This window comes from Aspergillus stella-maris, assembly GCF_047715825.1.
Source record: "Aspergillus stella-maris strain CBS 113639 unplaced genomic scaffold BDV14scaffold_106, whole genome shotgun sequence".
Lineage (NCBI taxonomy): Eukaryota > Fungi > Ascomycota > Eurotiomycetes > Eurotiales > Aspergillaceae > Aspergillus > Aspergillus stella-maris.
In genome coordinates this window covers 1-26,901 of record NW_027396900.1, presented here as the reverse complement: position 1 = coordinate 26,901, position 26,901 = coordinate 1, and the positions used below count along the sequence as shown (strand labels likewise).

The 26,901-nt window shown below is 51.2% G+C and overlaps 12 protein-coding genes across 12 annotated transcripts; 7 read left to right on the top strand and 5 right to left on the bottom strand.

Annotated features, from left to right (window-relative positions):
* The first annotated feature begins 451 nt into the window (after positions 1 to 451).
* On the top strand, positions 452 to 2,819 carry BDV14DRAFT_12769 (putative GABA permease). The gene is made up of 8 exons (XM_073766027.1): positions 452 to 848; positions 917 to 987; positions 1,046 to 1,069; positions 1,129 to 1,218; positions 1,265 to 1,347; positions 1,412 to 1,812; positions 1,872 to 2,201; positions 2,249 to 2,819. Exons 1-8 carry the CDS (start codon positions 729 to 731, stop codon positions 2,735 to 2,737), a joined length of 1,608 nt encoding a protein of 535 aa, XP_073622273.1. The 5' UTR covers positions 452 to 728; the 3' UTR covers positions 2,738 to 2,819.
* Positions 2,820 to 2,922: 103 nt separating this feature from the next.
* On the bottom strand, positions 2,923 to 3,848 carry BDV14DRAFT_193870 (putative GNAT family acetyltransferase; the record flags this gene model as incomplete). Its single annotated transcript, XM_073771833.1, has 2 exons — positions 2,923 to 3,269; positions 3,344 to 3,848. 2 exons carry the CDS (start codon positions 3,846 to 3,848, stop codon positions 2,923 to 2,925), a joined length of 852 nt encoding a protein of 283 aa, XP_073622272.1.
* An 833-nt stretch (positions 3,849 to 4,681) lies between these two features.
* BDV14DRAFT_12756 (PQ-loop repeat-containing protein) lies at positions 4,682 to 6,324 on the top strand. Its single transcript, XM_073766023.1, has 4 exons — positions 4,682 to 5,064; positions 5,142 to 5,749; positions 5,812 to 5,920; positions 5,994 to 6,324. Exons 1-4 carry the CDS (start codon positions 4,975 to 4,977, stop codon positions 6,138 to 6,140), a joined length of 954 nt encoding a protein of 317 aa, XP_073622271.1. The 5' UTR covers positions 4,682 to 4,974; the 3' UTR covers positions 6,141 to 6,324.
* On the top strand, positions 6,278 to 7,094 carry BDV14DRAFT_12753 (uncharacterized protein). The gene has a single exon (XM_073766022.1). It carries the CDS (start codon positions 6,508 to 6,510, stop codon positions 6,982 to 6,984), a length of 477 nt encoding a protein of 158 aa, XP_073622270.1. The 5' UTR covers positions 6,278 to 6,507; the 3' UTR covers positions 6,985 to 7,094.
* On the bottom strand, positions 7,084 to 7,878 carry rpp1 (ribosomal protein P1). The gene is made up of 3 exons (XM_073766020.1): positions 7,685 to 7,878; positions 7,292 to 7,505; positions 7,084 to 7,230 (listed from the first exon to the last, which is right to left on the bottom strand). Exons 1-3 carry the CDS (start codon positions 7,751 to 7,753, stop codon positions 7,184 to 7,186), a joined length of 330 nt encoding a protein of 109 aa, XP_073622269.1. The 5' UTR covers positions 7,754 to 7,878; the 3' UTR covers positions 7,084 to 7,183.
* A 185-nt stretch (positions 7,879 to 8,063) lies between these two features.
* Positions 8,064 to 10,067, top strand: BDV14DRAFT_12685 (uncharacterized protein). The gene is made up of 8 exons (XM_073766009.1): positions 8,064 to 8,435; positions 8,503 to 8,584; positions 8,638 to 8,662; positions 8,717 to 8,995; positions 9,055 to 9,221; positions 9,274 to 9,487; positions 9,540 to 9,725; positions 9,789 to 10,067. Exons 1-8 carry the CDS (start codon positions 8,216 to 8,218, stop codon positions 9,936 to 9,938), a joined length of 1,323 nt encoding a protein of 440 aa, XP_073622268.1. The 5' UTR covers positions 8,064 to 8,215; the 3' UTR covers positions 9,939 to 10,067.
* Positions 10,068 to 10,515: 448 nt separating this feature from the next.
* On the bottom strand, positions 10,516 to 14,609 carry BDV14DRAFT_12705 (nuclear import receptor PSE1). The gene is made up of 6 exons (XM_073766010.1): positions 14,065 to 14,609; positions 13,708 to 13,930; positions 13,459 to 13,634; positions 12,974 to 13,405; positions 10,857 to 12,922; positions 10,516 to 10,807 (listed from the first exon to the last, which is right to left on the bottom strand). Exons 1-6 carry the CDS (start codon positions 14,245 to 14,247, stop codon positions 10,600 to 10,602), a joined length of 3,288 nt encoding a protein of 1,095 aa, XP_073622267.1. The 5' UTR covers positions 14,248 to 14,609; the 3' UTR covers positions 10,516 to 10,599.
* Positions 14,610 to 14,774: 165 nt separating this feature from the next.
* On the bottom strand, positions 14,775 to 17,689 carry BDV14DRAFT_184874 (CBS and PB1 domain protein). The gene is made up of 4 exons (XM_073770580.1): positions 16,990 to 17,689; positions 16,015 to 16,888; positions 15,865 to 15,959; positions 14,775 to 15,813 (listed from the first exon to the last, which is right to left on the bottom strand). Exons 1-4 carry the CDS (start codon positions 17,218 to 17,220, stop codon positions 15,007 to 15,009), a joined length of 2,007 nt encoding a protein of 668 aa, XP_073622266.1. The 5' UTR covers positions 17,221 to 17,689; the 3' UTR covers positions 14,775 to 15,006.
* A 398-nt stretch (positions 17,690 to 18,087) lies between these two features.
* On the top strand, positions 18,088 to 18,855 carry BDV14DRAFT_205788 (40S ribosomal protein eS26; the record flags this gene model as incomplete). Its single annotated transcript, XM_073774798.1, has 4 exons — positions 18,088 to 18,197; positions 18,282 to 18,409; positions 18,576 to 18,678; positions 18,750 to 18,855. 4 exons carry the CDS (start codon positions 18,088 to 18,090, stop codon positions 18,853 to 18,855), a joined length of 447 nt encoding a protein of 148 aa, XP_073622265.1.
* BDV14DRAFT_12636 (uncharacterized protein) lies at positions 18,747 to 22,143 on the bottom strand. Its single transcript, XM_073765991.1, has 2 exons — positions 21,645 to 22,143; positions 18,747 to 21,594 (listed from the first exon to the last, which is right to left on the bottom strand). The coding sequence occupies exons 1-2, from the start codon at positions 21,832 to 21,834 to the stop codon at positions 19,304 to 19,306; spliced, it is 2,481 nt and encodes an 826-aa protein (XP_073622264.1). The 5' UTR covers positions 21,835 to 22,143; the 3' UTR covers positions 18,747 to 19,303.
* A 33-nt stretch (positions 22,144 to 22,176) lies between these two features.
* Positions 22,177 to 23,531, top strand: BDV14DRAFT_184869 (uncharacterized protein). The gene has a single exon (XM_073770579.1). The coding sequence runs from the start codon at positions 22,406 to 22,408 to the stop codon at positions 23,228 to 23,230; it is 825 nt and encodes a 274-aa protein (XP_073622263.1). The 5' UTR covers positions 22,177 to 22,405; the 3' UTR covers positions 23,231 to 23,531.
* Positions 23,532 to 23,754: 223 nt separating this feature from the next.
* On the top strand, positions 23,755 to 26,222 carry BDV14DRAFT_184868 (chaperonin-containing T-complex subunit CCT7). The gene is made up of 6 exons (XM_073770578.1): positions 23,755 to 23,904; positions 24,014 to 24,180; positions 24,233 to 24,569; positions 24,627 to 24,999; positions 25,049 to 25,710; positions 25,769 to 26,222. Exons 1-6 carry the CDS (start codon positions 23,859 to 23,861, stop codon positions 25,873 to 25,875), a joined length of 1,692 nt encoding a protein of 563 aa, XP_073622262.1. The 5' UTR covers positions 23,755 to 23,858; the 3' UTR covers positions 25,876 to 26,222.
* The last annotated feature ends 679 nt before the right edge of the window (positions 26,223 to 26,901 follow it).

Genomic DNA, 26,901 nt, shown 5'->3' with positions numbered 1-26,901 from the left:
AGGCGTTCTCCGTAGTTAGCACCTGAAAACAGCCTGATAAAGTTTCCTCTTTGTCCACGCTAACCAACCAACCCACCCACAACACCCAACTACATGCACGAGCATCCATCGGGCAATCGGAAATTTGGCACGATTCAGCCGTGATGGTCCCGATCTCCCGTATGATGTATCACATTGAGGGGCGAGCGCGAGCGGGAGGGCGAGAGCTTCGCTGTCGCGAGAACACTCGTATCAGCCCACCTATACGGAGTAGATACGACAATCTAAACGGGATGCGAAACCAGCTGCAGCCACAGGGATGGCTAACCGAATACCAATCGCAAGGTCGATTTCCAGGGTCTAGATATTGATGTGGGGGCGCATGTTACCTTGTCCAGGGGACCCTTGTCTTGTCATCCCGTCCTTGCAGCTGGTGGTGCTAATGGACCTACCAAGATAGCCCTAGTGCGGTCTGCTCGTGGGAGTGCCCGTGCGGTGCCACCATTTACTTGATGTACTTTGTACAATATCCTATCTCGGTGTCGACTGTCGGCAGGAGGCGAAAGACATTTCCATTGTTCAAATTATTCCGGGTACCCTTTCCTTCGCCCCTTTTATTTTAGATCCTTGTCGGGCGCATCCTCTTTTTTTGCTTTTTAATTTTTGCGTCTATAGTCTTTCTTTACTCCTTTGCATCTGTCTCCTGCAGGTGTATTCACAATCCGTCCGTATCCCGTCCATACCTCACAATGTCTGTTCGCGATAGGAAGACTCTCTACAGCGAGCCTCATGAGATCGAGGGCTCGAGGAGGGACAGAAGATCTGATGATATTCAGCTGGCGAAGTTGGGAAAGACGCCGGTTCTCCGGGTGAGAAATGGCCATTGGACGGTGGAACTGTGCTTTATGCTGACGATCTGATCTGTATGTAATTCCAGCGGAACTTTGGGCTGTTGTCTATGCTTGGGTTCAGCTGCACCATTCTTGTTACTTGGGAGGGTCTTACGAGGTATGATAGCTCTTGGATTTCAGGCTCTATTTTTGAAAGTATACTGACTGTTGCTTAGTTTATTTCTTCAACCATTGACCAAGTTTGTTCTCTCTATCCTCTCTAGTTAGGTGAGCGGCGCTGACAATGTTGATCTAACAGTGGTGGTCCGGCTGGAGCTGTCTATGGCTTCATCTTTGTCTGGTTGGGCACCGCATGTGTCTTTGTTGTTTTGTCAGAGTTGGCTTCAATGTTGGTTTTGAGCTTTGAACTCGGATTCATGCTGACCATCGACTAGGGCTCCGACATCTGGTGGGCAGTACCACTGGGTTTCCATGCTTGCCCCTCCCTCCTGCGTCACTTTCCTGAGTTACATATCCGGTACGTCTACCCTCACAGCTTAACCTCATGACCTAAGCCATTGCTAACCCTTTGGTCTCTCTAGGATGGCTCACTGTAATCGGCTGGCAAGCGACCTTCGCAACGGCATGCTACCTAACAGGCACAATGATCCAAGGAGTCGCCATCCTCACCCACCCAGACTACGTTCCTGCATCATGGCATCCAACAATGTACTACTGGGCTGTTGTCGCATTTGCCGTGGGAATAAATGTCGTTGGACGAAGTGTACTCCCTAAGCTCGAAGGGTTGATTCTCGTCGTTCATATCCTCGGCTTCTTCGCTGTCATGATCCCGCTGGTTTCGCTGGCAGAGGAGATTGGCTCAGCGAGGGACGTCTTTGTCCAGTTTATCAATGAGGGTGGTTGGTCTTCAGATGGGCTGTCGTTCTTCGTTGGCCTTATCGGGTGTGTTTTTGCGTTTGCGGGTGGTGATGCTGCTGTTCATGTGAGTTCTCAGAGAAACTGAATGTACTGCGCGATTGTACTGACATATAACTCAACTAGATGTCCGAAGAGATTGAGAACGCTGCGGTTGTTGTTCCTCGTTCTATCCTTCTCAGTGTCCTGATCAACGGCTGCTTGGGTTTCGGCATGCTGATTGCAGTTCTCTTCTGCCTTGGAGACATCAATAAAGCCCTAGCATCGCCAACGGGGTATCCATTCATGGAAATCTTCCTCAACGCCACGGACTCCGTCGGCGGCGCGGCCACAATGTCTGCCATCGTCATCACCGTCTGTATCTGTTCTTCGACTGGTATGATGGCCGCGACCTCTCGGCAATTCTGGTCCTTCTCGCGAGACCGAGGTGTACCAGGCTGGAGGCTATGGAGCCAGGTAAGGCAGTCAAACTATAAAATCAGAACAGTGTACTAATATTTCAGGTCTCTCAATCAACAGCAATCCCCGTCTGGTCTGTCGTGCTCACAACAACAATCTCCGCCCTCCTAGCCCTAATCCCCATCGGCTCAGCCGTAGCCTTCAACCAACTCTGCGCAATGTCCATATCAGGCCTGTACCTCTCATACATCCTCGTCGCAGCCCTCCTCCTCTGGCGCCGACTAACCAACACAATCTTAACCTCGTTGTCCTCCGAAACAAACGAGCCGGTCAATACCATCGGCGCCAAACTCGTCTGGGGCCCATTCCATGTCCCTGGGATTTGGGGGGTCCTCATCAATATCTTTGCGATTGTATATGCGCTTATTGCGGTCTTCTTTAGCTTCTGGCCTACTTATGCAGTTGTGGAGCTTGAGACGATGAATTTTAGTGTTGTGGGGACGGTGGGTGTTATTATTTTGTCTGTGGTTTATTATTTTGTTAGGGCGAGACATGTTTATACGGGGCCGATTATCGAAAATATTACTTACTAGGGAGGGGAGGATTAGGAGCGGGTTGGGATAGGAGGAAGAATTGGTCGAGAGTGGAGGGTTGGATACGTCTTTTTGTGCTATCTATGTTTGTATCTACAAGAGCACCAACTGTACATAAAAGTTATCTGTTCGAGAAGAACCCTACCTATGTATAAGTAAAGTGCATGGTGCATGACAACAACTTCCTAAAATCCCCCATCCTTCCCCATCACCGGCACCTTCGTCTCCCCATCAACAAACACCCCCTTAACCGGCCTCCACATAACCGTATAATCAATCGGCAAGAGATCCCTCTCACATTGTTCCCAAACCTCTTTCTCCTCCTCACTCAATTCCCTCCCCGGCACAGGCCGAACAGGATTAACGCCGATCTTCCGAAACCCGTACTTCTCGTACAGCGGCGCGCCAAACTCCGATGCGTCCAACCACGCTTCTAGCCCGCGCTCGTCGGCACGCTGCAGGCCCCAGTCCATGAAGAGGGTTGCTAGGCCTTGGCGGCGGTAGGGGGGGAGGGTGAATGCTATGTTTAGGACTGGGCACACAGTATTTTTTTAGCATGGAATGGAAGTGAAGATGGAGATTGGAAGGATGAGATTGAGGACGTACAAGCATGCGGTCCCCTCGCCATACCCTCCCTCGGCCCCTCAAATAACCTCACAGCCTGTGTCGCAAAGTCCCTCTGCACACCCTCGGGAAACCAATCCGCTACAATACCCTCCCCATCACCCTCATGGACATGTGCATGTGGATTCTCCTCATAAAAGAACCATTTCGCGGCCGCCACAATCAAATCATCATGATATGTATCGATAACCTTCACCCAGGTTAACTGCGGCTGACTCGTCCTGTACTCCTCCGCGATATTCTCAATGGCTGCCTGGATGCTTGTCTCCCTGTCGTTGTTGAGGAGTGGGTAGAAGAGGTGCACGATTCCTTGGTACGGGTTTTCGAAGGCGTCCCAGATTGCGCGGGTTAGGGGGGGGATGTCGGTTGTGGGGTCAATTGGTTTGATTTGGAAGCGTTGTGAGGGTGAGGATGAGGATGACAGTGAGGAGGATGGTGGAGGTTGGGATTGCGGTGTTTTTGGGTGTCTGGATAGGATGTTTCCCATTTTGATGGTTGTGATTTTGTTTGATGATCTTGGAAGTAGAGAGTTCTAGTTAGAGTAAGTAAGTAAATAATGAATAGACGTCTTCAAGGACCAAAATTCGATAAAGGTACTATTTAAGCAATCATACGACAAATTCACCGTACAGAGTATACAATCCTTCGAAAAGCAAATAATATCTACCCGGGCCTCGCGGCGGTCTTGAAACAGGGACCCTCACGCTGACACTGACACTGACACGACAGGGATCCAAAATGCAGGGATCCTGATTAATCCAATTTCATTGTTTCGGCGGAATATACGGAGCACGGAGTGACATTCTGAATCTCTCAGCTGCATCCCTGGAGGCCTAAATCATAATACAGCTATACTAAGACTACCCAAGGCGCTAAGCGATAGCGATGTAACCAACGATTATGGTCTGATTGATGAGATTGGCGTTGGATTACTGTAAGCTTTGCGCTCCATTGGGGGAATCTCTTGTGCGCATGGTTGCGGTAAACTTGTCTACGGAGTACATGTGGGCGGAAATATATTTTAATCTCCGTCTTTGGAGCAACGATGCTTGAGTATGGCTGGCAAAGTGTGCTTGCTACCCACATTGAGTTAGAAACACAGTAAGCTCAGAAATCTCTTCAATGCAACCTTAGGCGTTCCGAGGGACTGGTTGTGCCGTTCCTGCTGGTTTCTCGCCCTGTCGTCGTAGTCGTGGCTTTCTTAGGGCTCCGCCGCTGTACATGAACACTAGCACCCAATTACAGTTTTCAACGCACAACGCCCGCCATATGGGTCAAATCCGTGTCAAAGAAAGAAGGTCCTAAAGTTCTAAAGAGAGTTTCAATAGTACAATAATACGATATACGCTATTCACAAGTACTCCGTATAAGAGGGTTATGTTATGCGCATGACTTGTGCACCAAACAGAGCCCCCGCTTAGTAACGGGCTCGGCTCCACCCCGCAATTGGTTGGAGATTAGCAGGAGCTAACCTTTGAGTTATCCAATGACTCCAACCTGAAGATCTTTGTCCCTGCTTCAATCTCTGCGCAAACTTCCTCACAAAAAACCCATGCGACAACTCCGATAACATTCCCGTTTCAGTGTCCTTACAGCACAACCGAGCCCTCACCATGGCCGGCGAATCCGTCCCCTTAACCCCGCGAGAAGCCGCTTCCGGCCTCCTGGGCTCTATCTCCCTCACCTGCTGGATTTTCCTACTGGTACGTACAAAGTACCTCTACGAACATGACTTAACCAAATACAAGGAGCTCTGCTGATAAAATGGATGAATGAGTAGATCCCCCAACTCATCGAAAACTACCGCAATGGCAACGCAGAAGCCATCTCCCTCCTCTTCCTCTTCGTCTGGTTCGTTGGCGACGTCACGAATCTTGCTGGCAGCGCCTGGGCGGGTCTCGTCCCCGTTATCGTCGCGATAGCAGTCTACTTCTGTATTGCGGACGGCGTACTAATTGGACAATGTCTTTATTACCGCGCGCTGAATGCCCGCGCTGCAGCATTGCACCTGCGTACCGCCTCAACTGTTACGCCTGAACCTACAACGCCGCTTTTGGGTCGGAGAAGTAGTGAGGAACGTCTTGGAGAGAGGTATGAGAGTCGACAGAGAAGGTCGTACAATGCAGTTTCTGGGGAGGGACATGGAGGTGAACGAGGTCCTGACGGGACACTGGCAAAACTCGTTGAGGAGAATGAGGTTGGGCAGGGCGCGCTCGTGAAGAACTTTAGCAGTGTGCTGGCCATCTGTGTTATCGGAATGGCGGGGTGGACTGTTGCGTGGCAGACAGGCGTTTGGAAGCCTGCGCCCCTGGAGGGCGGGAATGGCGGTGTTGATATGGCGCCTGGTGCGCAGGTGCTGGGGTACTTTAGTGCAGTTTGTTATCTTGGGTATGTTTTATTCAAACCTTTGCGCTTCGGCGGGGTGAGTTTGCTAACGGGTTCTGTTCCAGCGCGCGACTTCCCCAGATCTACAAGAACTACCGCGATCAGTCCTGCGAGGGGCTATCGCTCTTATTTTTTATCCTCTCGCTCATGGGTAATTTGACGTATGGTGCAGGGGTGAGTCCACATTCTATGATTCCTTTAATATCGCGCACGGGGTTCATGTCCGGTCGACTAACCTTAAATCCAGATCCTCTGCCACTCTACCGAAAAGAATTACTTTATTACAAACCTCCCCTGGCTGATTGGTTCCCTGGGCACAATGGTCGAAGACGTGACAATATTCATTCAGTTCCGACTGTACGCTGCTACCGATTCAAGCGCCGCGGTTGCTTGAGTTTGAACTTCATCTTGAACCCTGACTTGGGTCTACTACAATACTGTACCATCATGAATGGTTTATTTCTCATTAGTTGCGCATTTTGGCATGCTGGAGTGGTTAATGGTTATATAAAAGTTGGGGTTGGTTTTTTGAAAAAGTTGTTTCGCCTCTCTGGCCTGGCGTCAGATAGAGGGTTTGATTTTGATGTACGGGGTGTTTTAGTTTGACCTTGCATGTATGGAGTACTGCTGGATAGATAGGCGGATACATATCAAGGATTCGAGTTATGTATACTCTGTACTGTGGAGCTACAGGATAGAGTAGTGAGTGCACGATCCAATGCTGGAATTTCCCGGGGAATTCAAGACCAATTACAGATGTAATGTGGATGTTGGTCATGATCGCCTGGCAGACATCTGGATCTATATCATATCAACTGAGCCGCTGGAGAGGGAGCCAAGCTCATTGGCCAGGGATTATCATCGATCAAGCGTACAATACGGAGAGTGTAGATCTACACTACGGCAAGCTACAGCGGCCCAGCAAACCCAAGACCAAGAAGCTAACGCAGACAGAAACCTTTTGTTCATGGTCGCATGACAGACATCGCATAAGAGCTGGGCAAACTAAGCTCCAAAGAAATCTCAAAAACATGTTTCAGATCAACATATATCAGATAAGAGTAACCGCAGACGGCCGTACAGACCTCGCCCACGAACTACCACTACACTGTATACATGCTGCCGTGCCTGTCCGTTCACAACATAATGTGTGTTGTTCCCAACAGCCAGCCGCGAACCGAAATCTAGCGTCATCCGGCCCAGTACAATGCAACCATAGCGCCCAGCGATCCCAATAGATGTCCTGTTTGCTGTGCCGTTGATATTTTTCGCAATTTGCTTTTCCCCTTTTTTGGATCTTCGGAGGGAGTAATCGGAGGGTATGAGAAGTTTATTGATGGAAGAAGCGAGGTCGGAAAGTTGAAGCGAGGTAAGGAAGACAAAAAGGAAAAATAGGTAAACGGGTAGCCGAACGGATTTGGATTGGTAGTGATACGCTTAGTCGAAGAGACCGAATCCCATGTCCTCGTCGGACTCTTCCTTCTCTATAGCTATTTGTGAGTATTCGACCGGTTTTCATCAACAGGGTATTTGGAGCCTGCTTACCCTCCTCCTTCTCCTCAGCAGCGGGAGCAGCGGCGTCACCGGCGGCGGCGGCACCACCAGCAGCGGCGGCGGGAGCGGCGGCACCAGCGGAGCCGACGTTGGTCAGGAGCTCCTTGATGTCCTTGCCCTCAAGGGCCTTGGCGAAGATGGAAGTCCAGATGGGCTCAACCTCCTGGACCTTAGCGGCGGAGATGAGAGTCTGGATCTTGTCGGCCTATAAATCCCAGAACAATCAGCCGTATGTTTCACGTCGGTGTTGCGAAATTCCCCAATGCGCCCTAATCCTTCTCAAATTTGTTCCGTCCCAGTATCCTGTCCTTGCGCGACATTCACAATCCCAAACCATCCTTCATCATCCTCCCTAACGAGGGGTATAAGCCAGGGAATACGTACGGTGATCTCAATACCTTCATCCGCAAGGATGAGAGAGGCGTAAGAGCAGGCGAGCTCGGCGGTAGACATGGTGGTCGGTGGTTGTCGTTGGACTGGTCGAGAGGGATAAGGGGGAGAGAAGAGGAAGGACGGGAAGACCTTTTTTTATCAACGACTGGCTTTGAAGAAGTCGGACAGAGGCAGAACCAGTAACCTCGCCCAACGCGGAAATTGTGTGTTTGGCGGAGAAAGAAGCCCTCGCTTAGGGCTGCCCCGATCGGGATTAGTGCCCGCCTCAAGTCCCGTGACTTGACAACGAGCATCCCGTGACCCGGCTATTCCAGATTCGGACACACGACATCATAGGTGGGCTGCTTTCTATACGTTCCCCAAAAGTAGTACCTTTGCTACTTCTCTTATCGCTGTCCGGCTGACTGCATGATCGCTTGCTTTTCTTTTTCCTCCTTGCCTCCGGTCGATCGATCTCCAAGTCCAATACCTTGATACCCTTGCTATACTTTGCTTTTGTCTTGCCCTCCACTTCAATCCGCGATGGAATCCCCCGCCATCCAAACCCCGCTTGATCCGAAAGAGCAGCCGATCTTGGAATCCGTCCTGCGCAATCGCGACGCACTTTATCTGCTGAAGCAGGACAAGTCGTCATACATTCGATCTCGCGATGTACTCCCACTCTATGAGGAGGTGATAAGAGAGGTGGAGAAGCTCAATGCCGTTCGCAAAGACCAGAACCGTCGGCTGGCTCATAACCGATGTTAGTGCATGCGTGAAAGAGGATCTGTTGCGGACTGTGCTGATATGTTGTCTTTGCGCGCTTCTAGTGGACTACATACTAGATGATTGCTTTCAGCTCGTTTCGCTTTTGTTCTTGACGGTTGGGAGGAATAATGAGGCCCCCGCAGTGTGAGTGTCCCCGGCTCGGTCATTGGGCTAAGCTAATGTCTATCGCTTCGAAGATACTCCCTCGCAGCTACTGTACAGGTACGGACAGGCAAACGTATACTTTAAACTGTACATCGGATCTAACTGCAGCAGCGACTACTCGATCACCTCGAAGAAGCCGGCTTCTACAGCACGAAAGACCTTAGTTCCATCACAACGACACTCAAAGATATGCGCGAGACGCTGGAACGAGGAAAGGAAGCGCATTCCCCGGCACTACTGACGCTGCTGGAAAGTCGCCTCGATAAGTGCCAGATTAAATTGGAGAAACTACAAACTGCTTTAGCCAAGTTGAGCCCAGAGCTTGCATCCACGCACGAGACATTGGTCTCTGTTCTTCGTTCAACCGCTGCCGTCAATACCCGATCAAAGGTCTGTTGCACATCTCTTATCAGCAAGCAAACGCGTACTGACTGAATCGCCGCATTAAGTTCTCTGCCTCGGAAGTCAACTCGCTTCGAGACCAATTGAAAAAGATCGAGGGTACTATGATAGACGGTTACCTCGTCGACTCGACGGGAAAGCCTCATGAGAACCAAGAAGAAGTGAAGCAGTTACTGCACAGGTGTTGGCGCTGGACGGATATAGTTCTGGAGCGGTCAGTTTTACTGGTTCATGACGACGTTATCGCTAGGCTAACTTGACAACAGCGAGGGCCAAATTGATGAACGTTTCCGCGAGCAATATGAACGATTACTCGATATCCGCAACCAGCTGGATCGCCTCTCCGTTACACAAGCGTGGTCTCTCCGCGAGACAGACCTGTTCGTCTACCAGCGCAAACTCGACCGCATTGATGAGGCGCGAGTCAACGGTAACTTTGTCGACACCGAGGGCAAGCCAGCAGATCTTCACGCGCAGCGGGTATGACCTCTATTTTATGAACTATTGATCCCTTCGGCTAAACAATCTCTAGACTCTTCTCTATTTAATCCGTCGAAGTTACGCATACATCTACGCCCTCCTCATCTCCTCAGAGCCCGTCTCGGAGGCCTTACTACCAGTCTACAACCAGCTCCAGACACTGAGGCGCTGTCTATTCGAAGTCAAGGAGTCCGGCGGGGTATCTAACTCGAGGGAGCTTTACCCATACAGCATGAAGGTATGCCATACCGCCGTGGACTCCAATAAACACAAAAAGACCATCACTGACACTTTCAAACAGCTGAACTCAATCGACAACATGCGCGTCGACGGCAAATTCTACATCGGCAACGACATCCCCGAGGGCCAAGGCGGCGTCAACGCCCTACTAGCAGAATGCTACGATCTCGTCTGGGAATTGCGCGCCGCGGTATCCGAGGATAAGGAGTAAACTTCTAACTATCAAATATTTCCGTGTCGTTTCCCATGCTTGCTTTTTCATTTCCTTCTCTTCCATGCATGATTGAATGATTTGGAATATATGGGAGGCTTACTACTTATTTTATCGCGTTCATCTGTTTATGGTTATGGATCTGGGCTGTTCATTTGATCTTCTCTGTTTGTCTATTTGTCGTTTTGTGGAGTTATATGGGTGTTTATCTATATGGGTGTCCCTGTCACTGTCACTGTTATGTCGTGTCTGCCATGTCATACTAATCTGAATCTGGTCGATGTACTTTGCCATAATATCCTTGTAATTACAATGTTCGTCATATATCGTGCGTTAGTGGTGTTGATCGTTTGAAGTGTCCAAGATCTCAAGCTATGCATACGCTTGTGCGAACTACTACCCTCACCAAGTGCTGTTAGGTACGTAAGACAAGACCAATCAAGCAAAGCACACTGAAGCTGGAAATTTAAAACATCATTCATTTGTCTAGACATGTAACATACGTAACATGCCGGTGTAATGTAATAGTAACAGCCAGATCATTTCAAAAGGGGGTCGAAAGTTCTCAAGAGTCTCGTATAAAAGAAAATGGGAGATAGGTTAAGGAAATAGTAAATCATGACATCAAAATAAGCCCTAAAGAAGCATGCAAACAATGCAGTCACTGGAAGTAGCTGCGGACTGCGGCCTGGTTCTCGGGGCTCACGCCGGCAAGGATCTGCTCGGCGTTCAGCCCTGTTGATTGCACGAGGGCCTTTGCGGAGTTGGCGACGCGGCCGGCGGTCTGGCCTTGGAGGGTTTCGGCGTCGAGGGCTTGGACGATGTAGCCGAAGACTTGGGCGGCGTTGGACATCACTGCGGGGTTTTGCCTGGGGTTGTTAGTTGATTCCAGTTTAGGTAGGTTTAGTAAGAACTTACTGGTCAATCAGCTGAGCGAGGAAAGAGTATGCATATGGTGCAGCTTCCTCGTCAAACGTGATAGGGAGGGTGTTGATCCAGTTGGCAGCGAGTTCTGCGGCGTTGGTCACCTTGCTAGAATTGTAGTGCAGGATCTTGGCAATGCTAGCAGATGCGTTCTCGGTAGCATAGACATGCTCCTCTGTCCGTGACTGGTTGAACTGTGTGACCTGGAAGAGATTCGGCAGGCAGGCAGCGACGAATCCGCTCCACGCCTCTCCGCCCTTTTGCGCAGCAACTCCGACACCATAAGCCGCAGCCTGTCGGTTGGCCGCATTGCTGTCAGTGAGTCCAGCAGCTAATGGCTGGATGATGTGGTCCTTGTACCGCCAGGAATCGGGTCCACAGAACTCAAGCACATCGTCCATGATACACAACGCCCATTGTCGCTGTGTGGGGTCCTGACTCGTGATGAATGCATCGTAAAACGGCATCAGTTGTTCCCAGGCAGGGAGGAATGACGTCCCTTGGTGCTTGAAGATTGTGTGGAATGCCTTGTTCATATCGCTAAGGAGGTTCTGGTCATCCTCAATGGCGTACTCGTAGTCTGGGTTCTCCTCCTCGCCGTCATCTGCTTCTGCCCTCTCTTCGGCCCGCGTCTTTACCCGTGACTGGTAGTCCTCTAGTGTTGACTTGGCAGACTGGATGAAGGCCTGCATGTGCTGGGGACCCAGTGAGTTCCTGCCAACGACCTCGACAGACTCGTAGAAGCACTGGTACATCTCGGCAAGCGTGTCAACCGTTGGCTCAGCACTCAGCACCTCAATGATCTTCTCGGCAACTCCGACCCAGATTCCTGCGAACCCAGCAGATTGAATCCCATGGGCCTTCTTGTACGAGTTGAGCAGCTGGGGAATAAGCTTGGCTGATGAAACTCGTACAGGGTCGTGGAAGAAGAACGCCAGTCCAGGAACGGCAATCTTCTGCATCGTCTCAATCACATATGGCTCAAAAGCAGCCTCCAGGATCTGAGCGTAGATCGTGATGAGCTCAATGGCCGTGTTCTTGTCCTCGAGAGCGCTAGTCTTGATACCAATGATCTTACCCTTCAGCGGCACCAGCTCCCAGCCTTCATCTTGTTCGACCTGGTCAATCTGATCCTCATCATCGAGCAGCTGAATGTCAGCCTTTGCGGCCGCGACCGCCAAAAGGGGCGGCATGACCCCAGGGAGGTATGGAACGAAGTCTTGTCCAAGAACTCGGCACATTCGGCCCCAGCAGTGCAGGAGATATTGCGACTGTGGGTCGTCTGCATCAACAATGTTCTGCTGAATACCGCCAAGGAGTTGCACCAAGTCCAGAGCATCCTGGCCCATCCTCTCCTTTCCAACGGCAAGGGCGATCAAGGTGGCGCATTCCATAGCCTTAGCACGCAGCAAACGGAAGTCCTTGGACTGCTCCATGCTCAGGACCCTGAATAGCAGCGGCATCATTCGGTCGTAAAAGTTTGCAAAAGCGTTCTCGGCAGAGTCGGCGATCGTAGCGATGGTAGATAGGGCCTGTTCCTGAACATAACGCTGATCACTATGGAGTAGGTCCACCAAATTGGTCAAGAGGCCCTCAAGATAGGGTTCGAGAACACTACGCTCGGCTTCCTCACAGAAGTTGACCAGCGCAGCAGCAGCATGAGCCTTGACACGAGGTTCGGGACTCTTGAGAACCGGAATGATGCTGCCAAGGACCTGAGCGTGGTACTTCTCCTGCATTGTACCCGCAAAGTCTGTGCTCATCTGACCCAGGGCGTTGCAGCCAGCGTACCGAACACGCGGGTGCTCATCCTTAAGGCGAGGGATCACAAGGCTCAATACTTGATCCAGCTCACCCACCATCATGTCACGACAACCTTCAGAAATGGCGGAGATGGCCATGAGAGCAGCATGTCGATCACGCCAGGAAGTGGAATCCATCAATTTGGGGATCCATTCGAAAGTAGCCGGCAGGACGACCTGACCTCCGAGCTTGTTGGCAAGACGATCCATGCATTGTTCACCCGCAACATGGTTCAAATCGCTTTCTTCCAGATCCAACTAGGTATCGTCAGCACAGGACCATGAGTATGACAGGGCAAAACTACTAACGTCTTCGGATGCATTCCACTCAGCCGCGTCATCATCATCCTCACCAATGTCGGTCATCAGACTCAAGCATTGGGTTACCATCTGTGACGTGAAATCCGGATCCTTCTTACACGTCGTGGGAGCGTAGTCTGCAAATGTGGCCATCAGCTCCAGCGCATTCTGTCTAACTTGATCGCTAAGCTCCTTGTTCGCGACCACGCTGACACTGAACTTGACCAGGTTGTTGAACAAGCCCTTGAACATCTTCGGGCAGATTTCCGCCAGCTCAATCAAGGCCAGGAAAGCGGATGAAAGCTCGTCGCTTTCGGAAGCTTCCTTCAAGGGGGGCAGAATGTTGAGCATGTCAGGCATGAGGCCGAAGAACTTTGGTTGAGATTTCTTGGGGATGGAGCGGAAGAATGAAGCAAACGCTTCCATGGCTGCAATGCGCACCTGCAAGCATAAAGTTAGACTTGCTTTCTCAGCTAGGAGGTTGAGGAACGTACCGCAACGACATCATCTTTGAAGCCTTTGCCGAAAACGTTGATGACTGCATCCTCATGAGGCCTCTCAATGATACTAGGAGTCGTCGAGAAAATACGGAAAGAGGCCTCCCGCAGACCCGCGTCAGGGCTTTGGCTGGCTTGGAAAAGGATACCTAGCAGTTCCGGCCATTGGTCGCCTAGGATAAAAAAAAACCACGCGTCAGACCCATCATCAAGCGCTAATTATCTCATCCCCGGTGTTGTGCATACCGTTATCGGTGTATTGTCTCGCGATTTCAGCCACGGCGTCGCCGGTCTTCCTCCGGACGTCATTCGCAGACTCGTTGGTGAGACATGTGACGAGCTTCTGGCGAATAACCAACCTCTGCTCGCGGGCGAGAGTCGAGAAGAGCTCTTTGGCATCATTCGTAACGGGGTCTTTGCGTGTTTTGGTCGCGATTCTTCGGAATAGAACGGCGGCGAATGAGCGTGTCTATGAAAAAGCAGTCAATAAGAATGAGACTCCGACATTCGCTGCGTGGGAATGGGTAGTCAAAACAATGGCCGGCCGGTGTTGCTAGAGCCCCTCATAACAAGGTGCCCCTCATGCGCGTGTCGGGCACTTACACCAGTGTCTTCAGCGTTCTCGAGCTGCTCTGCAAGGCCCATCAACAAGACATCGGGGCGGTTTTGGATCCAGTCATCGTTGAGCTGCGACTCAGCCTGGGAGCGGACATTGTTGTCTGGGGTGCTCAGTGCCTGGAGCAACTGAGAGAGGGCGGAATGAACTTCGGCAGGCAGTAGTGACATTTCGCCCACTCAACCTCAACTGCCAGACCAGGACGAAAGAAGAAGTAGTAGGTCGCGTTCCCAAGGTGGAATCCGAACGCGGGCCAAGTAATTAAACCCAAGTGGTCAAGAGGAGTGGGTTGGTAGTCTGATCCAGGAGGATATTTTTTTCCAAAGGAAATTGTTTTGGTGGGGGAGGCGGTGGGAGAGGTGGATGTCCGGAGTAGAAGTGGTGACTGCCCGGTTTTGGTAGTAAAGAGTAGTAAACTGAGAGGAGAGGGGTGGTCAGAAAAAGCAGAATCCCACCATCTCAAAGTATTTTTGACTAATATTTCAGTAAGCTGGTCGTGACGCAAAGCATAAACGAAAAAAGAAGAAGGAACACCGCAATGGACAGAAATCTGGGCGTCTTGAGGCCGAACCAGTCTCGAGTCACGCTTTCTACCCAGAGTCGCGCTAGCCCGGAAATGGTTACATTCGAGCTGCCAAGGCATCAGCCGTTTATGCCTGAACATATATCACCGTACATTGGTTACTTGCCCATGAAGGATTCGTGATTTTCATATTTCAAAATAATTATATATCTACCTATAATATGCTACTATGTCGTGTAACTGTTCAAGCTACTATATCCAACAAACACAACCAGGATTGTGTGGTAGGCAGCGGAGATGGACAAAATGGACACAAACACGCTGTTGGGTTGTACAAGGAATAAAACAAGAAAAAAGGTTCTAAATGCACAAGTTCGACACTATGGATCTAGATCCAAGATGCCAATTACCGCGAGGTGGAGCGGCTGAGGACGAAAACACCAGCAATAACGGCTGCCAAGGTGACAATTGCTCCAGGGAGCAGCAGGTCATTAGGAACGCCGGCAATGAGTTGCTCTTCGGGGTGGGAGTGGTGCGATTGAGCTCTTGTAGGCTTGGGCGCAGGAGACTCAGATACCAGATCTTCCTCGACAGGGGGAGTCATGACCTCGGCAGGCTTGATGGTTTCAATAGGAGCAGCGATGATCGGGGGTTGAGTCGGGTCGTGAACGAACAGATCGACCTTATCCCGACGGGCGTGACGCGCAATAGCAATGGCATCAGCGAGATCCTGGTCGGTGGTAATAGAAACAGTATCACCTTCGTTGTCAACGTAGCTCAGAGCGTAGCCAGTGTTGCTGAGCGCGCCATCTTCACAAACGGCGGCGCCGCCAACGGCTTCAACCTCAGGACCAAGCTTCGCAGTGACCTGGGCCACCAGTTCGGCAATTCCAGCGGAAGGAAGAATGTTGACTCTGTGAACGCGGCCACTAGGGGCCTTGAACTTGAATGGGAAGGGTGTGAGCTCAGGGTGGTGGAACTCAGAGAGCGGCTCGTCACCATGGTGAGACGCAGACTCATTGGGAAGAACGCTGTCGCGTGCATCAAAGCTGGCTTTCGGTGATTCGGGGTTAATCATCGATCGGTGAGGGGTGGTTGGCTGGTGGCTATGGGTCTGACTCCCGGAGACCATTGAGTCGGACTCGTGGTCCATTGACAGCCAGAACTTGTTCCAAGCAGGACCTTCATCATCTTGAGATCCCATTGAGTTGATCTACAAAGTAAGTCAGAAGGTGATTTTTATCAATGTGAATCTGTGACGTACCTGTTCCAGCGTGGCGTATGTCAGCTTCAGCACATCCACCATACCCACAATCTCGCCGCCCTCATTCATCACAGGCAGGTTCAGGTAATGTCCATCTATAAGCAAATGATTAGCGACCATCTTCCGCATGTTCAATTTGACTTGACTCACCATGCATCTTGCGGAGCGCAGCCTGGATGCTCATATCACTGGGAGCAAAGTCGGGGTGAGGAGTCATAACACGGACGACACTGCAAGTTGCGGGATCGAGCCCCGGAGCAATGACACGAAGAACAATATCCTTGCTAGTAAAGATACCAGTGATAGATCCTTGGTCCTGCACAAGCAGAGCTGTGGTGTGGTGCTCCTTCATCAACGAAGCAGCCTCTTTGACAGTAGTCCGGACGGAGACTGTCGTGGGAGGCATACCATCCAGCACGGTTTCGAGTGTCGGTCCGGACATCTTCGAGCGGAGAGCCTCGACATACTGGATAATCTGCTGAGGCTGGCTGGAGCCGAGCTCCGACTGGACACCTTCCAAAGCGTCGTACAGCTTGCGAGACGAGCTGTAGGCGCGCTCCAGTTTCTCCATAGCATCGTAAAAGCACTTGGTAATATCGAGGACACCCGAGATATCCTGGTTCTCGTCCATCACAGGCAGGTGGCGGAATCCTTTCCGGACCATCAAATCGAGGGCATCCGTAGCGCTGGTATCCGTTCTAGCGCACAGAGGGTTCTTCGTCATAATCTCGGAAACCGTGATTTCTCGAGCCTTAAGGCCAGCTCCGACCACCCTGAAGGCAAGATCCTTCGCGGTGAAGATACCAGCAATTCGGTCCTCATCGTCGGTAACCAAAACACAGTCTTCTCTCTTCGCGGCCATCAATTGCGCGGCCTCCGCGATCGTAGTCGAGGGCTTGATCTGGAGAGCCGAGCTCGGCTTGAGGGCGAGGACGGTACCGGGGGGAGCTTTGCGGGAGCGGTTCGCTCTGGCTGGGTTCTGTCGCTTCTTGTTGAGGTCGGCCTCGAGTTTCCGCCGGATAGCCTGGTTAACAAATCCTGAGTTAGAACCGAACACTTTTGGGCGACTTCTCGTGCACTGTATCACTTTTCCTCGTGAAAAACTCGACGGAGAATATTCCATACCTCATCTCGCTTTGACTGATTTTGTCTCTGTCGACTGCTTGCTGCACTCATTGTGGAACTACCGATGTCGCTGCCTGGCGTGTGAGGGGTGTGAGAAGTGATCGTTGAGGAAGAATCGGGTCGAGGGCGTGGGATGTGAGAAGCCGAGCTACCTCCGTCAAAATCAGGCAACCTGCCTCGACCGACAGTCCTGTGGCTAGTGGTGCCTCGAAAGGTGGGTGTCGACGACATTTCCTCCCAGAAGACTGGAAATCAGGGATACAGGGACAAAGGGATGACGATGGACGAGCCGAGAAGAGAAGAATATTATTTGCGCAAATGCGATCGACGACAAGTAGGACAAAAGGCGCGAGAAACTAAGACAAAAGAACAAGAACAGGCGGGATGAGAGACAACTAAGAGGAGTGATGCGAGCCAACGAGAAAGATACGGGCAGACCGCAGGACAGGGGGGGAGTTCCCTTGTGGAGGCCGTTTAGCCCAGATCGACTATTTGTTGTCACCCGTTAGCCTGGGCCTGATTTTCGATAGAGAACTGCTGGTTCCCCCAAATGTTTCACGCGACATGTCAGTATCTTTCAACAAGCGGCTGATTACCATCTTTCACTTTTATACTCATGACCAATCTCAGGTGATATAATGTAGCTCTGTTAAACAACTCGGCGTGGCCTGACATCCCCGTTCAAGTAAACAAAATCCCCCGTATTGGCTGACCGAGAATCCGCTGGCACGGTCGGCCGCTAATCTCTTCCTGGAAGCGCGATCGGCACGTGCATCCACCGCTTTGGATACTCAAGCCTCAGGCATAAACAGGAACAAAAACCTTGTCTTGGCGCCTGAGGCAGAAGACTTCCAGTCCCGTGACCGCACTCGCTTAAGGGTATAGGGCTTCCAGCACACACTGACATATCCTCCATCCCGAGAGTGAGAAGCGTCCGGAGAACTGGAGCCTTAACGACAACCAACCCCGACAACCAAGTACGCGACATCCTTTTGCAACCCCCTTTTGACTTTCCGTTCTCTAACCCGACTCTAGAGAAATCCGTCAAAATGGTCAAGAAGAGGGCGAACAAGTAAGAACCGCAATCCCCTTCCTGTTATGCCCGGCACCGATTTGGACCTCTATATCGACTTCCCGACTTCGAATGTGACGCCGATGAACGACCACCATGTCTTTGCACTCGCCTTGAATTACGCTCCTACCGCTATGTCACACGGAGAGGGAATAAGAGAACAGAGGACAAATTGGCAGCTGATTCAACATGGAGGAGTTAGGTGCTAACAATTTTACAGCGGCCGCAACAAGAACGGCCGCGGCCACGTTAAGCCCGTGCGCTGCTCCAACTGCGCTCGCTGCACTCCCAAGGACAAGGCCATCAAGAGATTCACCATCCGCAACATGGTTGAGTCCGCTGCCATCCGTACGTTCACTTCGCCACCGAAACCTCCGATCCGTCGCGCGTTGTACCGAAAGAGAAGGACTGTGATTGAAACAACTGGGCTATAGCTTGGAACGTCCGCAGCAACACGCACGGATCGAAGGCGTCGAAATACAGGACTTCGAGACTAACGCGACGCTCCATCTAGGTGATATCTCCGATGCCTCCGTCTTCACCGACTACGCCGTCCCCAAGATGTACCTCAAGCTGCAGTACTGCGTTTCCTGCGCTATCCACGGCAAGATCGTTCGGTACGACTCCCTCCGACAACCCACCCGTCGCTCACAACAAAGACATGATACTAACATTTCTGTGTCTATAGTGTCCGTTCCCGGGAAGGCCGCCGCAACCGTGCCCCCCCTCCCCGCATCAGGTACAACAAGGACGGCAAGAAGCTGAACCCCCCTCAGGCCGCCAAGGCTATGTAAGGAGTGTCACAGGGAAAAATGGAACTAGTTTAAACGGCATGAATGTTACTTTTCCTCTTTTTTTGTGAACAGAGTCCCCCTCACCAAATGAATGGGTTTCTTCTTCGGGGTTGAGTTCGAGAATCAAAAATCTTCCAAAAGGCTTAATGCACTGCCACTGCTCTATGAATGTCTCTGATCGAGGCGTCTAAGATACTACCAGAAATGAAGATAAGATTATGACGCACCCTCCTGTTTATCGAGGTACGGTATCGATTCGAGGTTTAAGGGCTGTAGTTCCAGGTTGTTTTCTACCACTGTCATTGAGACGGCCCTAAAGGGTGTAAAAGACGTCATGCAATTTATGGGTATACTCCGTAGTATTCGTACATCGACATCAACCCCTCTATCAGTCCCCACCACGTCCATATCTTCCTACGTAATCTTCAACAGCCCCAGGCCATGTAGTTCAGGGATACAAATACCCCTTCTCAAAATAATTCCCATACATGTCCACCATCCCCGTTCTCCCCTTAGGCGTCGCGTTCCGCACAATCTTCACCTCCCCCTTCCAATGCCCCTCAACATGTCTCGCAATAGCCGAGCGCGGACCAGGAACAGGACTCAACGCCCTAACGCTCTGCGATGAAGGAGAAGGCGATAACCGCCCCGAGGAAGAACCAGCTAGACCGGAATAGTGAGACAAGGATCCCAGCGAGAGTGCATCATTCGTGCTCCTTCGCTGCGAAGAATGACGTCGCAAAGCCTGCTCATACTCGCCTTTCTTTCTGCGTCTAAAGGAAGCGAGTTCGGCGACGACATCGACGATCGGGACGTTTGATGCGTTGCTTGATGCTTGGATGAAGGATGAGGGGGAGTGGCGGCCCTGGTCGTATTTAGGGATCCCGCACTCCGTTTCGCCGAAGAAGCTGAAGTCGTCTGAGGCTTCGGACCATAGCCGCTCAAGGTCCCAGTCTCCCGTCGCGGATTTCTGCTGGCCCATTTGGGCGCTGACGGATTTCCAGGCGGCTGATTTGATGGGTTGGAGGGTGTTTGTGACAAGTGTGATTTCGAGGACTATTTTGCGTAGTGCAAAGAGGGATCGCGCTCGTGCTTGTTCGGCCATGGTTCTGTCTTGGCCGGGTGGTAGGGAGTAATCGGATCCTGCTTGTAGGGTTGCGAGTAGTGCTTCGTTTGAGCAGGCGGTTATGAAGTTCATTAACGAGTCAAGGATGGACGAGTCGAGAGGGGCGTGAGAGGGGACATCTGTGAGCACCAAGGTCTCAACATGGGGTATATGAGATGGGTGAATTTGTTCAATGCTTTCCCTGCCATGTCGTCGAGGTTGAGACTTTGGTCGCTTTGCGAGCAGCTCTTGGATCTTTCGGCCCCGCGGGTCCTCCATTGAAACGGGGGAGGTGCAGAACGCGATTGGCGAACTGGAAAGCGTGTTGTAGGATTCCGAAGGACTAAGAATAGAGTCCGTTGTTTCCCCAGGGCCAAGGATCACCTCGGGGGCGTATGTAGAGCCGCGTCTCGGGACTGGTTGAGGGGCTGTCTCTTTCATGGTATCTTCATCCTCTGGTGGTCTGTAGGGCGTCTGAGGTCGCGGAGTGCTCCCTGCCAGCTCAAAGACAGGGAGATCATTTGCAGGCATTTCATGTACCTGAGCTTCCTCCGTGTCTAGCTCACTGAAACCCACCATTCCATTTTCCCCAGAAAGCTCTGGCAATAAGTCATCGGTTTTCGTTTTACCCTGCGGTGCAGCTGAGGTGCAAACAGAATGGTGTGCGCGGAGATAGGTCAGGTTCTCTTTTGCAACCGTTGCCAAAAGTGGTATCAATTTCTCAGAGCCTGTATGAGATTGCTTTGCTGCGTTGACCTGGTTAACATCTACCTTCTCAGCTGAAACAACCGTTCCAACATCGAGGACATGCAATCGAGCGGTGGCTAAAAGACTCGCAACGCCATCTGCGGTAAGCTGGTTGTCTGCAAGGTAAAGATGTGTAATCCCCACGTCCGGCAGATCTTCGACCCAAGATCGTCCCGTAAGAGGGACAGTCAAAGCTTCCCGAAATGTCTCATCAACAACTGGTGAGCGAAGAAAACCAGGGCTAGACATGTTTGCGAAGAGTGAGTTAAGAGAATTTGACGCTGGCGGTGTACGACCGCGAGGATTGGGAGCCTGTCCTGGAGGCAAAAAGCACGCATTTAGTAAAGGGTGAAGAGCCAAGTCGGTGAGCTTGTTGTCCCGCAGGTCGAGAAACCGGACTTTACGGCCAACAGCGTTGGCCACAAATTCAGCATCTACATCTTTCAACCCGAGTCCCCGTAGCTTTAGTACTTGCAGGCGTTCGAGCTGAGATATTGTAGACAGGACCGACTGGTCCTTTGCAGCGGTCGTGTATGACAGGTCCAGATATATTAACTCCGGAAAGCGTAACAATGTCTCTGCTATACCCTGCGATGTGGTATTAGGCTCGCGTTCGGCTACGAGCAGGCGAATGTTGTAGGTTCGCGAAGATACACCATTGGATGTATCACCTCTTAGAGCCATCATCGCACTGTGGTCGAAGAATGGCAATTGAGATACTATCAAGGACTGAAGGCAGGGCAGATACTCGAAGATCTCCCTCAGCCACTCAGGGCGCGGACCGCCATAGATCTCAGAGAGAGCAGGAGGCATGTGAAGAGTGTGGGTAAGCATCCGCACTTCAGGGCGGGCATACTTCAAGGTTCGTCTGAACCTGGTCAATGCGACTGTCACAGGTCAGTCTAGATGCTGATCTCGAAGACTAAGGGAAATTTACCGTAGACTTCATCGTTCTCGGTCCCAAAATGAGATGCTGGGTTTCCCCAGAGGAATGGCATAAAGACAGCATGCCATTTTCGACAAACAAGAGAAACTGCACAGAGGTCGCTCGAAGGGATATACTGGGCTATGATAGACCAAGCGTCTCTGGTCGTTGCAGATTCATACGACGGCGGTACAATCTCCATTACCGTATCATTGAATATGTAGCTTCAGCACAGTGTCATAGCAGGGAGCATAGCGGTTGCCTTTATGCTCAGAGGGAAACTCATCAAGACGTGTCGGTGATGAAAGAGAGAGGGGCCAAGAAGCCAGTCATGCGTATAACAGTGCGCAGCGACGGGGCCAACATTGGGCACTGCCACTTCTCGTCATGGGGCACCTCACGGGCGCAGCTACCCCTATAAAAGAGTCCGATATAAGGCAATGCACTGTCAGTGTTGTTTCACATGGCTCATTGAGATTGCAGAAAGCTCCACTGGGGGCTTGATTTGAATTAGATCTGAAGCCAACTGTAGATAGCCTCAATAGTCGAGTTCATCGCCATCAAAAGAGTCGATCTTAGCCGATCTGACAGAACAATACCATACGGCGATAAGCCAGCAATCGGGCAAACTTACACGCACCATTACCCACTCGATACATGTACCTGACGTCATGCTAGCGCATAGATGGAAGCGCCCAGTAAAAGGAGAGTCGAGGGGAAACAAATGATAAGCACCTTCAACCAACTTCATTCGCACTGCAAATCACAACACTATGGATTCCTGGCATCGCAATGTTCGACTTTTACACCAAATCGACGAGTTTCTTGATGTCGACTCCACTCAACAACATTTTGTCGCTGATTTCATTGCCCTTATAGATGCAGTTCGCGAAGGTCTGCACGAAGTCGATGATCACCTCCGAATTCCCGATTCTCAAATCAACCTACACTTCCTCACCAAGCTGAAGTCACGACCAGAATGGAAGGACTGGGCTATGGATATGCTGCGGGACAGCCGAGTCAATTCTCCCAATCCGTCCGAATCTTTGTCTTTCCGGGAGCTCGCCGACATGGCGCTCAAGCAAGAACGGAAGCTTTTGAAGGAGACAAAGGCTCGACAAAGGAGCGGATCGAAAGGAAAGGGGGATAGTGGTTCATCAGAGGGGCCAGAGACGCCCAGGATGCTCACACAGGACGAAATCAATACCTTTGTCGTTCAAGAGATGCGCAATCAGCGAGCATCACGGCGTCTAAGCCAAATCTCAACCCACAATCCCAAAAGCCATTACAAACGCCCGAGTCAAGAGGAAATCAACGAATATGTCATTCGACAGATGCGGAAGGACCAAGAAAAGAAAGCAAGATCACGCAGCTACAGCCCGCCAGAGAAGAAAAACCAACCTCAACCTCATTCAAAACCGACCTCGAAACGCTGCAACTTCTGTGGGGATCTTTATCACCCGTCAACGAACTGCTGGCGGCGATGGAGAGTGGCTGCCGAGGCACTGCAAGGAAATGCAGCCCCTAAAATGGTAGACGCCCGAAGCGGGTTGCTTGCTGAACCACGAATATACCTTTCCGGGGTCTCACCGTTCTAAATTGGCAGATCGGCTTATACCATGTCTTACCTCCCTTTATGCTTATTGATTTTTATGGCTTGCATGCAAAGATAGCGAGGCGTTTGGGATAGCGAGCAATTCTGACTTACATTTTCGGCCATTTGTGTGAGAACTTCAATATGTACAACTAGATCAGTCATTACATATATAGCCTGTCAATAGATTGGATACTTGAACAGAGGAATTTTGATTGAAAATGCCTTTGCACCGCAATGTATAATAATAAGCAGGGACTTTGTAGAATATATATGTATAGTGCCATGTATCTATGATTACAAGCGCACCGTGTCATGATAGACTGCAGACATCGGTAGACATGGCTAGTCTAAATATAACCCATCTAAAACATACGTTTACTAGTAATATGAAAAAATGTATTTATATAGTTCTTGAAGCCATGCTTAAGGTACCTAGGGTTGCGGGGCGCGGCATGATTGGTCACCGCCTGAGCGCAGGTGGTTCAGAAGCTACGGGGAAATTTTGGTCGAGAGCATTCGGATAGTCGCTGTGCTTCACCCCGTCCCCGGTTGCTGGCCCCCTATCTTCCTTGAGCAACACCTATTCCTTCTCTTTTCTTTCCTGTATCTCCTCCGCATAATCATATACCATGGCCTTTGCCGGCCAAGCTCCCACCATCGTTGTCCTCAGGGAGGGTGAGTTCTGAGTTCCGCCCGCATTTCGAGCCCCTCCTCCTCGCCGTTTGTGTGTTGGGTTCGTTGGGTGACCATTACTGACCTTACTGCTTTTTTTCCATCTATATAGGCACCGATGCTTCTCAGGGAAGGGGCCAGGTCCTTTCCAACATCAATGCCTGCATTGCGGTTCAGTCTACGGTGAAGAGCACGCTCGGTCCGTACGGTGGGGATCTTCTACTTGTCGACCCCAATGGAAAGCAAACGATCACGAACGATGGTGCGACGGTCATGAAGGTTTGTTCGGGCAGTAATGTGTTGAGGATAACATACTGATGGGATTTCACAGCTCCTCGATATCGTGCACCCGGCCGCGAGAATCCTTACCGACATCGCTCGCTCCCAAGACGCCGAAGTTGGAGATGGAACAACATCAGTCGTCGTCCTGGCTGGTGAAATTCTGAAAGAGGTCCGGGAACTGGTTGAGCAGGGCGTCAGCGCACAAACCATCGTCAAGGGTCTCCGGACCGCCAGCGCGATGGCCGTCAACAAGGTGAAGGAAATTGCGGTGGACATGATCGACTCTGCCGGAAGCGAAGAGAAGAAAGTCGAGACTCTGCGGAGGCTGGCTGCTACCGCTATGAACAGCAAGCTCATCAAGCGGAATTCGGACTTTTTCACCAAGAGTAAGCCACAGCCGGTATAATGGGCTTGAACGTCGTTCTAACGAGTTTCGTTACTAGTGGTTGTCGACGCCGTTCTCTCGCTCGACCAGGATGACCTGAACGAAAAGTTGATTGGTGTGAAGAAGGTTACCGGTGGTGGTCTCCAGGACTCTCTCTTCGTCAACGGTGTCGCCTTCAAGAAGACCTTCTCCTACGCCGGTTTCGAACAACAGCCCAAGCATTTTAAGGACCCCAAGATTGTCTGCTTGAACGTTGAGCTGGAACTGAAGAGTGAGAAGGACAATGCCGAGGTCCGTGTTGAGCAGGTGTCGGAGTACCAGGCCATCGTCGATGCGGAGTGGCAGATTATCTACAACAAGCTCGAGGCTATCTACAAGTCAGGGGCCAAGGTTGTTCTCAGCAAGCTGCCCATTGGTGATCTTGCTACACAGTACGTGCCATACTCGTGCGAGGACAATTCATGTGCTAACATTTTGCAGATACTTCGCCGACCGCGACGTCTTCTGTGCTGGTCGTGTTGCTTCTGATGATTTGGACCGCGTGTGCCAGGCCACAGGTGCCGCCGTCCAGTCGACATGCAGTGATATCCAGGACCGCCACTTGGGTACCTGCGGCTCTTTCGAGGAGCGTCAGATTGGTGGAGAGCGTTACAACCTGTTCTCCGAGTGCCCCAAGGCTAAGACCTGTACACTTGTTCTCCGTGGTGGAGCTGAGCAGTTCATTGCTGAAGTCGAGCGCAGTCTGCACGATGCCATCATGATCGTCAAGCGTGCCCTGCGTAACACAACCATCGTCGCCGGTGGTGGCGCATGCGAGTTGGAGCTCTCCGGCTACCTCCACCGGTATGCCGACCGCAACGTTCCCTACAAGCAACAGGCCGTCGTCAAGGCGTTTGCCAAGGCGCTGGAGGTCATTCCCCGACAGCTGTGCGACAATGCAGGCTTTGACGCCACAGACATTCTCAACCGCCTCCGGGTGGAACACTACAAGGGTAACACTTGGGCCGGTGTCGATTTCGACTACGAGGGTGTTCGCGACAACATGGAGGCATTCGTGTGGGAGCCCAGTCTCGTCAAGGTCAACGCCATCCAAGCCGCCGTGGAAGCTGCTTGCCTGATCCTGAGCGTTGACGAGACCATCAGTAAGTTGCCTCGTTTACTGAACATATTGCCAGCTGAACAGCGACTAATGTATAACAGAGAACGAAGAATCTGCTGCGCCTCAGGGACCGACACGCGGCCTGCCCCCTGGTGCTGCACAACGGGCTCTCGGTGGAGGCCGGGGTCGCGGTATGCCGCGACGATAGATTTCACGACAGTGACGACGCAGGGGAGTGGATCAAAATGCATAAAGTCCGCCACCCGGGACAAAAATATGAAGATGTCAATATTCAGAATAGCATGTCGCTGCAAACCTCAATCTCACCATCTAATATCTGGCACACTTGTTTCAGCTGTGGCGATTGACTGAGCCACGAACTGAGCCACTTTGTAAGATGAATACCTCAAGATCTGGGATGTCTACGCTGTAACAGAGTAGTAACGCGAGAAGTATCGCAAACATACTATTGTAATAACAGTTCGCCAGGCATCTCTGACCATCGATATGATTCGCACAGACGTAGATGCGGCCTGACAATGGCTTATGCCGAGAGCCAGATTGGGAAATTGGCAGTCATAACCGACATTCGGCTTCGTCCTCCCTGCAGATTGCAGAAAAACAAGAGTAACTCCGAACCCAGATGCGCAGCACACGGGCAAGATCGTGCCTGAAACTCTTTTCTAAATTGAAGACCCACCAGGCTGTGCGGGCACTGGAGTCTGGCAGTGCAAGCGGCCCAGCGGTGCTTTTGTATGATGTCACATGATCCAAGCGCCTGGATCTCGGGACTCACGCGCGTGCGGGACCGGACCACGTAAGGGTTGTACTCGTAAGGCTGAGGCTGGGAATGGATGGGTATCAGTGCCTTTCTGCCCACCCACCGCTTTCGCTTTTGGGTGCGCCACGCTTTCTTCGTAACCACGCATTCTTCGTCGTTTTTCATGCTTTTAAATATTTTGAAGCTATTCACAACCACAACATGCCTAAATCACCTGAATACAATGCAACCTTATTGGCTGAGGCTGTTGCTTTTGCCCAGGCACAAAAAAACGCGAAAAGAAACATGAATATCACGAAAATTGCGCGTGATTTCAAGGTGTCTCCAACAACGCTACGAAGCCGCCTGTTAAAAGCAAAATCGCCAGCCACACCAGCTACTACAAAGCGGAATGCATTGCAACCATATCAGGAGAAGGCTTTGATATCCTGGATTATACAAATGAGGAATTGG

What these genes read in the sequence shown, in the direction of transcription:
- BDV14DRAFT_12753 (XM_073766022.1), top strand. Translation starts at nt 6,508, where the DNA reads ATGTGGATGTTGGTCATGATCGCCTGGCAGACATCTGGATCTATATCA.
- BDV14DRAFT_12756 (XM_073766023.1), top strand. Translation starts at nt 4,975, where the DNA reads ATGGCCGGCGAATCCGTCCCCTTAACCCCGCGAGAAGCCGCTTCCGGC. An exon ending in CCTGCTGGATTTTCCTACTG is followed by an intron (nt 5,065 to 5,141) that starts GTACGTACAAAG and finishes ATGAATGAGTAG; the next exon opens with ATCCCCCAACTCATCGAAAA. An exon ending in ATTTGACGTATGGTGCAGGG is followed by an intron (nt 5,921 to 5,993) that starts GTGAGTCCACAT and finishes CCTTAAATCCAG; the next exon opens with ATCCTCTGCCACTCTACCGA.
- BDV14DRAFT_184869 (XM_073770579.1), top strand. Translation starts at nt 22,406, where the DNA reads ATGGATTCCTGGCATCGCAATGTTCGACTTTTACACCAAATCGACGAG.
- BDV14DRAFT_12636 (XM_073765991.1), bottom strand. Translation starts at nt 21,834, where the DNA reads ATGGAGATTGTACCGCCGTCGTATGAATCTGCAACGACCAGAGACGCT. An exon ending in CGAGAACGATGAAGTCTACG is followed by an intron (nt 21,595 to 21,644) that starts GTAAATTTCCCT and finishes GACCTGTGACAG; the next exon opens with TCGCATTGACCAGGTTCAGA.
- BDV14DRAFT_184868 (XM_073770578.1), top strand. Translation starts at nt 23,859, where the DNA reads ATGGCCTTTGCCGGCCAAGCTCCCACCATCGTTGTCCTCAGGGAGG. An exon ending in CATCGTTGTCCTCAGGGAGG is followed by an intron (nt 23,905 to 24,013) that starts GTGAGTTCTGAG and finishes CCATCTATATAG; the next exon opens with GCACCGATGCTTCTCAGGGA. An exon ending in ATTGGTGATCTTGCTACACA is followed by an intron (nt 25,000 to 25,048) that starts GTACGTGCCATA and finishes AACATTTTGCAG; the next exon opens with ATACTTCGCCGACCGCGACG.
- BDV14DRAFT_184874 (XM_073770580.1), bottom strand. Translation starts at nt 17,220, where the DNA reads ATGTCGTCGACACCCACCTTTCGAGGCACCACTAGCCACAGGACTGTC. An exon ending in ATCAGTCAAAGCGAGATGAG is followed by an intron (nt 16,889 to 16,989) that starts GTATGGAATATT and finishes TTTGTTAACCAG; the next exon opens with GCTATCCGGCGGAAACTCGA. An exon ending in TGCGCTCCGCAAGATGCATG is followed by an intron (nt 15,960 to 16,014) that starts GTGAGTCAAGTC and finishes ATTTGCTTATAG; the next exon opens with ATGGACATTACCTGAACCTG.
- BDV14DRAFT_12685 (XM_073766009.1), top strand. Translation starts at nt 8,216, where the DNA reads ATGGAATCCCCCGCCATCCAAACCCCGCTTGATCCGAAAGAGCAGCCG. An exon ending in TCGGCTGGCTCATAACCGAT is followed by an intron (nt 8,436 to 8,502) that starts GTTAGTGCATGC and finishes GCGCGCTTCTAG; the next exon opens with TGGACTACATACTAGATGAT. An exon ending in CCCTCGCAGCTACTGTACAG is followed by an intron (nt 8,663 to 8,716) that starts GTACGGACAGGC and finishes TAACTGCAGCAG; the next exon opens with CGACTACTCGATCACCTCGA.
- BDV14DRAFT_12769 (XM_073766027.1), top strand. Translation starts at nt 729, where the DNA reads ATGTCTGTTCGCGATAGGAAGACTCTCTACAGCGAGCCTCATGAGATC. An exon ending in ACTTGGGAGGGTCTTACGAG is followed by an intron (nt 988 to 1,045) that starts GTATGATAGCTC and finishes ACTGTTGCTTAG; the next exon opens with TTTATTTCTTCAACCATTGA. An exon ending in TTTCTTCAACCATTGACCAA is followed by an intron (nt 1,070 to 1,128) that starts GTTTGTTCTCTC and finishes TTGATCTAACAG; the next exon opens with TGGTGGTCCGGCTGGAGCTG.
- BDV14DRAFT_12705 (XM_073766010.1), bottom strand. Translation starts at nt 14,247, where the DNA reads ATGTCACTACTGCCTGCCGAAGTTCATTCCGCCCTCTCTCAGTTGCTC. An exon ending in AGAACGCTGAAGACACTGGT is followed by an intron (nt 13,931 to 14,064) that starts GTAAGTGCCCGA and finishes GCTTTTTCATAG; the next exon opens with ACACGCTCATTCGCCGCCGT. An exon ending in TCAAAGATGATGTCGTTGCG is followed by an intron (nt 13,406 to 13,458) that starts GTACGTTCCTCA and finishes TTATGCTTGCAG; the next exon opens with GTGCGCATTGCAGCCATGGA.
- rpp1 (XM_073766020.1), bottom strand. Translation starts at nt 7,753, where the DNA reads ATGTCTACCGCCGAGCTCGCCTGCTCTTACGCCTCTCTCATCCTTGCG. An exon ending in ATGAAGGTATTGAGATCACC is followed by an intron (nt 7,506 to 7,684) that starts GTACGTATTCCC and finishes TGGGATTTATAG; the next exon opens with GCCGACAAGATCCAGACTCT. An exon ending in TGCTGAGGAGAAGGAGGAGG is followed by an intron (nt 7,231 to 7,291) that starts GTAAGCAGGCTC and finishes AAATAGCTATAG; the next exon opens with AGAAGGAAGAGTCCGACGAG.